Source organism: Aphanomyces astaci (assembly GCF_000520075.1).
Source record: "Aphanomyces astaci strain APO3 unplaced genomic scaffold supercont1.21, whole genome shotgun sequence".
Taxonomy (NCBI): Eukaryota; Oomycota; class Saprolegniomycetes; order Saprolegniales; family Verrucalvaceae; genus Aphanomyces; species Aphanomyces astaci.
The window spans coordinates 585,053-593,515 of NW_009798284.1; the positions used below are offsets into that span (position 1 = coordinate 585,053).

The 8,463-nt window shown below is 45.7% G+C and overlaps 3 protein-coding genes across 3 annotated transcripts; 2 read left to right on the forward strand and 1 right to left on the reverse strand.

Annotated features, from left to right (window-relative positions):
• Window positions 1-2,177: 2,177 nt before the first annotated feature.
• H257_09057 (hypothetical protein) lies at window positions 2,178-2,757 on the reverse strand (the record flags this gene model as incomplete). Its single annotated transcript, XM_009835175.1, has 3 exons — window positions 2,178-2,249; window positions 2,339-2,674; window positions 2,740-2,757. The coding sequence occupies 3 exons, from the start codon at window positions 2,755-2,757 to the stop codon at window positions 2,178-2,180; spliced, it is 426 nt and encodes a 141-aa protein (XP_009833477.1).
• Window positions 2,758-4,143: 1,386 nt separating this feature from the next.
• On the forward strand, window positions 4,144-5,231 carry H257_09058 (hypothetical protein; the record flags this gene model as incomplete). The annotated part of the gene is made up of 4 exons (XM_009835176.1): window positions 4,144-4,316; window positions 4,600-4,804; window positions 4,873-4,904; window positions 5,036-5,231. The coding sequence occupies 4 exons, from the start codon at window positions 4,144-4,146 to the stop codon at window positions 5,229-5,231; spliced, it is 606 nt and encodes a 201-aa protein (XP_009833478.1).
• A 1,466-nt stretch (window positions 5,232-6,697) lies between these two features.
• H257_09059 (hypothetical protein) lies at window positions 6,698-6,973 on the forward strand (the record flags this gene model as incomplete). The annotated part of the gene is made up of 1 exon (XM_009835177.1): window positions 6,698-6,973. The coding sequence occupies one exon, from the start codon at window positions 6,698-6,700 to the stop codon at window positions 6,971-6,973; it is 276 nt and encodes a 91-aa protein (XP_009833479.1).
• Window positions 6,974-8,463: the final 1,490 nt, after the last annotated feature.

Here is an 8,463-nt window from a genome sequence, read left to right on the forward strand (position 1 = left end):
GTCAATTTCGTGTTTCACCAAAGTTTATCACCGTCATAGTCATCCACAGTCATGACTTCAATTGTCATGAGATTCTGTTCAGGTTCACCCAAAGTTCTATTTTCGGGGTTTCGGGATTTCGGGGGTTCGGGGTTTATTAGGACGTTCTTGTGACCAATCAGTGTTCTTGGAAAACATCGAGTGATTTCCGAAAATAGTGAATTACTGAATTACTGATAAATCATTAACCGTACACGAGATGATCGAGGGCCCAATCCCATAATCGATCGCTGCAAAATGACTCGGTCATATATTAGTATCCGGATGTCTGACCAGTCATGAAAGGAGGTAACGTTAATTCTACTTTGTAGGCAGAACCGGCTCTATTGTGCGGCTTTGTAGGCAAAATAGAGCCAGTTCGCAGCACAGCTTGTGCTACTATCTGATACTTGCACCCAGCACTGCTTGTGCTATCTGATACGAGTCCAGCACAGCTTGTGCTATGTGCGACAGCCTTTTGGAAAGTAAAGCAGCTACAGTTCATCTAAGCTTGAATTAATGAGCACTCATACGCGCAAATTGAAACCTATTTATGACTGGTCGTTTAACATCGTCGCCCTCCTGACTCAATCTGTTTCCATTTTGGCCTCCCTCGCTTTCTACGGAAGTACATTGATTACACTAGCTCGACTGAAATTTTGAACTCACTTTGGCCCTGAATGAGACACCGCTAAGGGTGGCAACACAGTGGTGTCTTCGTTGAGGTTCCGTGGAAGCGATGGTCACACCCTGGAATTGTAGAGATCTTGCTGAGCTTTATAGAAGTAGAACCTCGGCAACCCTAATAACATAAGATTAATTTGTGATATATATATGAACTGCACTCAACTCAACTTTGCCTTGGCTGCGAACGCATGATGGCACGGGATCCAATTGTCCTGCCATCGTCCACACGTACAAGTTGCCGTTGCCGTATTTACTCGGTGAAGTCGCCCCCCTGTCCACTCGGAGTGACTGGCATGGCGAACGATGAATTCGATTGCATTCTCGTCGCCATCCAAAGAACTTGCCTATGTTGAAGGTCAAAATGGTGTGAAAGAATGAATTTACCTCATATCCACGACACCACTTGTACGAGTTTTCGACAACGGATCCGGCGGATGGAACAAGACTTGCGGGGTCTTTGTGTGCGTGCGTGCAGCCGACTGCCTCTTCTTCTTGAATAATCGTAGCAGCTTACACATGTACATGAAAAACACCGTTACTGGGTCTGATGATCGCATCCAAACGCCCATCCATGCGTTGTTGCATTCGGCGGTGTTTGATGTTTTGATTCCAAATGTGCCGTAGCCACATGCATTGATCTCGTATTGGACCCAACGTTGGATGCCAGGGCTCACTTCCATGAGGTACTTTGCAGCTTGTGGGAGTGTGCGTTGCAGGGCAGACATGTTGTTCTTGAAATCGTCACTCGTTCTTGACGAGACCACCTTCATCACGCTACGTCGACCTGATCTTGTCAGTCCCCCAGTTGAGGCTGCCACATTCAATGCAACGTGAAACATACAGTATCGATGTACTGAGTTAGGAAATATAGGAAATACCGCGGTCACACCCTCCAATAGTCCTATAAATAAATGTTAGGCATCCGTGTGACATGTCGACGTACCCTTAAATCGGTCGGACACAAACATCGAGTACTTTGGTATCTCAAGCCCCGAAGCGCTTAGGTTTTCAAAAAACCACTTTCAGTGCTCCCCAGCTTCCTTGGGCACAATAGCTAGTGCAATTAATAGGTTCTTGTGATCGCAGTCCTTCACACTGGCCGTTAGGTATACTCCCGACTTGTTGTATACGCCTTTCATGTGGCATGCGTCGAGGGCGATAACGGGCTAGCACATTTCCATGCATTGCTTGAAGCTAGTCGGTACGAACATGCATCTTGAAAACCGCTCCTCGGCATTGGTTTCAAACCATTTGCTGCTGCATTTGTAATTATGTGGTCCATTTATTAGTTTCAACTGGAACTTAGTACCGGGGTTGTCGTCACAGAGCAAGTCAAGGTATAAGTCCAGGCGTTGATATCCAACCTCAATCTTGCCGTACATCAGTTCTTCAGCACGGCATCGAGCACTGGACACGAACGATGGCGTCGCCTTGTACACGTATTTCTTCAATAGTGCAGCACGCACAAGTGGTCATGTCACTAGCGCTTGCTTCTCGTCCAACGTTGGCAGCTGAGATACGAATTCCACCACTGTCTGGGCTGCCTAAACGTATGTATATGTATACATTCTGTAACATACATTCCGCAAGACGCCGTGTACTATTAATAGTAGTGGTTAGTAGTGGTTAGCACCTGTTCCTGTGTGAGCGTCCGGTTCCGTCGTATGGCATCACGCATAGCCCCTCGTCGTGAGTCGCTTGGGTCAAACATCACCGTGTTGTCTGACTTCACACTTTCCACGGATCTGTCTGAATCGTACTCATTTTCAGAGTTTGACCCATGGGTGACCCTATGCTCGCTTTCCGCCGAGCCCACGCTTTCTTCCATCTCGCAATCGAAAAAATCGCTCCACAACGCGTCATTGGTAGATGCCACCCCGTCCGTCACCCCGGCTGTTTCATTGTCATTCTTGTCGTCGCGAAGGCCTAGCGCATGGTCGTGTTCCAAGCACAAGGTAGTGACGTGAATCTACACATGCCTCATTACACTGATCGCGCACAGTTGTAGCGATATTCCTATAACTCTCAACGTACCATGTTTGTTTTGGACATGCTTCCTCGGGCTTCAAACGTGCAACCCCAGCTCTTACACGTCCAGCTTCGTGAGCGACTATTGCTGCCTTTACCGCGACGTATCTCAAACTCACCGTGCAACGCAAGCAAACGAACAGTGCCGGTGAAATGTTGCCAGGACGAGAAACTGCTTCCATAGGCAGAGTTCGTTGGCATACTTCAAGTACCATTGTGGAGTTGATACGGCTCGAACATCCCCGAAACCCCGAAACCCTTCGCAATGACCGCCGGGCCAATCGTGTGGGCTAAAATGATCAGCAATCAAATTAGACATCAATGCTATATTAAATACATGCATGTTATACTATAATGAGAACAAGACAGTATGTCTTGAAATTGTCATCCTGGTTTTTTAAACAAATATTTCAAAAGAAATTATCTGAAAGTATACTTAGAGCATCTCCACTGCATCCCCAAATATTTTTGTCCCCATCCCTAAATTAGAGCCAGTTCGCTGTTTTTGGGATGTCTCCAAAAAATCTTCCGTTTTGGTAAGCTGTCTGTCCTCTTCCCAATTGACCTGAAGCCGGAAGTGCATGGTATGACATCGAGATGCTGCCAGGTTCACTCTAGAACGGAGTTATGAACGGTGTTTGCCTCTCTCTAGTTGTAGTTAACTTTTCAGAGGTTATGGCGGTATAGCATGTCGATGGTAACCACCGTCTTGCTTACGTTATTGAGTTTCCCAAGGTCGGTGATGCCGGTACTTGCAAGCCTACTTGACCGCAGGGATTCTGTAATCCCACGCACCAAGTTATAGAGTGTAATTGTTGCTGCGGACCCTTGTCCGATATGCGCGACCACATAGCGTTATGCGGTTGCGCCTCTTGGACAAACCCGCGTCGGCCGTAGCGTCAGAACGAGAGTCACCAGCAATCACTGCCGCAGCTATATAGGCCAGATATCGCTGTATCAATGAATGCTGGTGACTCTCGTTCAGCCACGTCGTCCGCGTGCCTGACGACGGCGAGACGTGGTTCACGATACCGACCGCCAGTTCCTGTGTCCAAAGCCGACATTGGGAAACTGCACGAATGGACTTGCTTTTCCATACAAATCGTAGTATATTTGTTGGGACAATTAGTTGGGATATCCCAATAGTGTGCAATTTTCGGGACATAGTCGATGTCCCAACCCCAAATTTGGTTTTCGGGACATCCGGTGGGGAAGATTTTGTCCCATCGGATGTCCCAATATCGAGTTGGGACATATTTGGGGATGCGGTGGAGATGCTCTTAGAACTAGGCAGTTTGCGATGAATTTATCAAGTAGTGTTTTTAATGAAACAAAATTCTATTTGAATAATCTGCTTGTGTTGCTTGGGCTAACAAATCGTGAGGCGTAAACTGTCTGTGCTGCAGCAAGATGAGTTTTGCGACGTGGTGTATCAAGAACGGAGAGGGGGCCATGTCGACAACAGGAGCCCTGCAATGGAGCGACTTCGACGGCGTCCACCGAGCGGTGAAGATGTACACGTGTTCCCTGGGCGCACGTTTGAACTGGAACTCGAAAGGGAACTCGGAAGTCCGCCTGGCGAGGTGTCCTACAGCGATATTTCCGGGCGATACCCCGGAATACGAGGATGCAAGGCCGACTTGTCATTTGTTCGGACGAATCTATCTCAAAGTGTGGACAGTGGAAGCTCCACCATTACGACGAGCATGTTTACAATCAAAGATGAGGTATCGATTAAACGTCGTGAAAGTTGTGACCTTACAATATTAACATAGCATACAACGCATAATCATTCATTTCCACTGGAACGATCGCACCAAGACTTCGAGGCGGTCATAATCAGACCGAATGGCACGGGTGACGCAGCGGAGATGTCCATGAAGCCCCCACAAAGCACATCAACATCGATGATGGGCTTCTACAGGAAGTGGTGGATCTCCGATGTGACATGCGGCGCCTTCAAGAGTCAATGACCCGCGTACAAGATATACTGCTCAACATGCAAGCGTCACGTTGCTCGTGTAGCTCGGGCCATGCGCTTATGCATGCTCACGTCCAAGTTGCTGCTGTCGTAGATAGCACCAGCGATACTCATTCGCTCACATCATGTGCTCTCAGGATTATTGGTGACGCGGTTAGCACAAGCAATGCCGACCTTTTGCGCAAGTCAGGTACTCCAGGCGCGAGCGTCACGATTGAAGATGAAGCGGCGAGCACAAGCAGTGCTGACCTTTCGCACAATCCCGGTTCCCCCAGCACGAGCATGAAGATATGACGCGGCTAGCACAAGCTGTGCGATTAGGCAAAACAAGTCGCTGAGCGCCGGCAGCGACGAATCCAGTGACGATTGCTTCGATGTTGATTTCGACCGTCCGAATGGCCCCGCTGGTACAGCCACAAGCTACGCCAAGTTCGTGAAATCTATTCCACCCCCATTGGGATTTGACTTTGTCGGAAACATTCGAGCCGAGCTTCGACGAATTGGTCTTGTGGACTGAACCTCTGTGAGCAATGGTCATTGTCTTTGGGTGGCAATCGACTGCTGCATGAAAAATATCCTTCACCCAACTTAGAAAACGGGGCGGTTGTGGACAAGGCATCGTGTGACCGCATAGCCTTTATCGACCAAAGGCTACGAAACACGTCATGCGATGCGAAGCCGGATGTCGTGTGCCCGATTTATTTGGCGGTGTGCCCGATATAATTAGCTGTGTGCACACATCCGGGTGCCAAATTTAACGGGCACATGGCCAATTATATCGGGCACACCGCCAAATATATCGGGCACACCGCCAAATATATCGGGCACACCGCCAAATATATCGGGCACACGACCAAATATACCGGGCATTCGTCCAACTTAACTGCAAAAATGTGTAGTACGTACAGTAGTAGTAAAGAATAATTCCCCACAGCAGGTATACCCTCCCTACTTTAAAACACCCAAACTACTACGTATACCTTTATAGTGGGGGAATTCTACATAGTATGTATTCCAGTGCCATCGTACACACACGAGCAATTCCCCGATTAATACACTTCCACTGTTTTTACGACCCGAAATACTGTTTCACAGTCAATGAGGTAATTATGCAATCCGGATACACTTTATAGCCCATAGCCCTATCTGTACCTTGCGACTTGGTCTTACCCGCCGTGAGTACATATAATACTACAGTGATCCCCTTGTAAGTGGTTGATGGTCAGAGTAGACTAACAGTATATCCCATATCAACCACAATTTCTGAGAAGTCAAACAGTGGAACTGTTTTAATCGGGAATTTGTACTACATGTACAAACAGACACCTACAGTAATTAATACTATGGTGCATTTCAACTAAAGACTACAAAAAAATGCCTTGTCTTTCGACAGCTATTCCAACTATGTATTGATATTTTTTAGGAAAATAAGCCGTAATAACGATAGAACTGGTCAAGACCAACAGAAGTTACGGTTCAAAATTTCGATTGGTAAAAAATTGATCGAGTAATAGAATTTAAACCAAACAGCCTTTTTGTATGGAAATATATGGAGCCAGGCACATTTTGGCCGAAAAGGAGGATCACGTATATCTTGGTCTTTGTAAACAGCACTTATCCGTATGAACGTTTCCATGGTATCCGGATTATGCAGGATGTTTAACCTATTTACAAGATAAAAAACGTAAGTAAAAATAATTTAACGTCAACATTACGGGGGTTTAACTGAAATAACCGAGGCGTTTAATAGTAAAACGTCTCCTCCTATGACATGCACCATACCGTATTTTACGACTCAATGTTGAGTGTGGTACACCGTTTAGCAACCTCTAAATTTTGATTTGCTCCATTGGTGATCCCTCCAGATATGCATACCCTTTTATATATTATATCCACGTAGTGGCGCGATATTTGAAAATGACAATTTGAACGAAGGGTTTTGAAATCTGAAACACCACACCCAATCACAGAAAATTTGACGACATGACTCGACCCACGCGGCGCAAGCCCAAAGAGTACAAATACTCGAGGTACACGTACAAGCAGAAGCATGTTATCTTGCAATACCGGGACTCCCACACTACCGCGGAAACCATCGACCGCTTCTTCTCCGGCGTGGCAGCCTATGCTGAGTCCATCAACGTCGAGTTGATCAAGGTGCCTCCATCCTTTACGTTTGTATGCCAGCCTGCGGATCTACTGCTGACTCACTCATTGAAAGTGATTTGGATATGGATGACGCCCTCTTTGCCGCTCTAGTGGAACTTGACTTGGTTGAGATCGTAGAGCTGTAATTTCACAATTCGTAATGTCAATTGTCTTTCAGATGTATCACTAACTTTAGGATACAATTAGGAGTGTGTACTTGTTTTGACGAATTATCGTGGGAGTATGTGTTTTCGCGATTTGTATGCGTTTTGGTCATTTTTGAATCGAGTAAAACCGAATCGGACGAAATGGAGCCTGAATGTGGCCGAATTCAATAACGTTTTAAGGCATTTCGTTACAAAAGTAGTTTTATGCAATGATTTATCGTGACACTGTTTGTTAACAATACGCACAACGCATTCGAATTGCCAATCAAAGTTAAAAACGTCGGAACAGAAACGGGCTATGCGCAACGGAGTACCACACTCAACATATGAAAACGCGAAAAACATGACTTGCGAAATTTCTCTAATATGACTTGCGAAATCGCAAGTCATGTTTTTCGCGTTCCCATTCCCGTAACCTCTTAAATCTAAATCGTGAACGCCAAATCTCTAATTTTCTATAATTCTTACCGTACAATTGCATAAATCTACGTGTGACTCTCCCATTCCCGTCCATCACTGGTAGCGAAGGGCCTTAGGAACAATAGATGGAACTGGACCTCTGACGAAGCCATTGAACTTCTCTTTTGAGTTATCTACATAGTGAGGTATACTGGAGGACACCGCGACGTCAAAACTGATTACAGGGCATCGGCGCCTCGCATGTTGTTCATATCCAATCAACCTGAAGTATGGAATTGTGACCTCTCCACTGGAATGCCAAGCCCTCACTCTAGCACTCCAATGTGCAAAACCACTTTTATGTTTGACTGACTATCGTAGTTCGAAACCATCAAGTTTGCATTCCCATTCCGGTTGCCATACACTCAGGAACGGGAATGGGGCGAATAACATGAGTTGCGAAATCTCTGTATTAGTCGTAAAGTACGGTAGTAAAGGTGAGGTGATTTCATTTCGCTGTCCGCCACATTACAATATTGACAGTGAGTCCAATCTCGACATTTCAGCCAACGGGGTTTATGCGTATAAATCCTACAATCCCAAATTTGATTTATTTTCATTTCTATATGTTCGTAAACTTTGACCAACTTCAAACTCGTTACCAGGGGATTATGTTCGTAACTACTACTAGTACAGTAGTAGTTCTTTATTTGATTATGTTCGTAACTACTACTAGTACAGTAGTAGTTCTTTATTTGTAGAAATATTAATAACATTGTGCGTTCCAATCGCTCGTCCAAAATGGCAGCACCATCATCCACATCGACATTCAGATCGAAATACTATCGCAAGTACTAATTAACAAAACGACATTGACATGCTACACTGGTTTACTCCAATTTCATCGATCTATTTAAATTATCCCCACCTCTACCGATTACAACTCCACGACTAGACCATCGTGCATTGACGAGATGGGGTCTACAGCGCCATATGGTTCACCCATCAGTTCAAAATGAACGAGCTCCTCCAAGT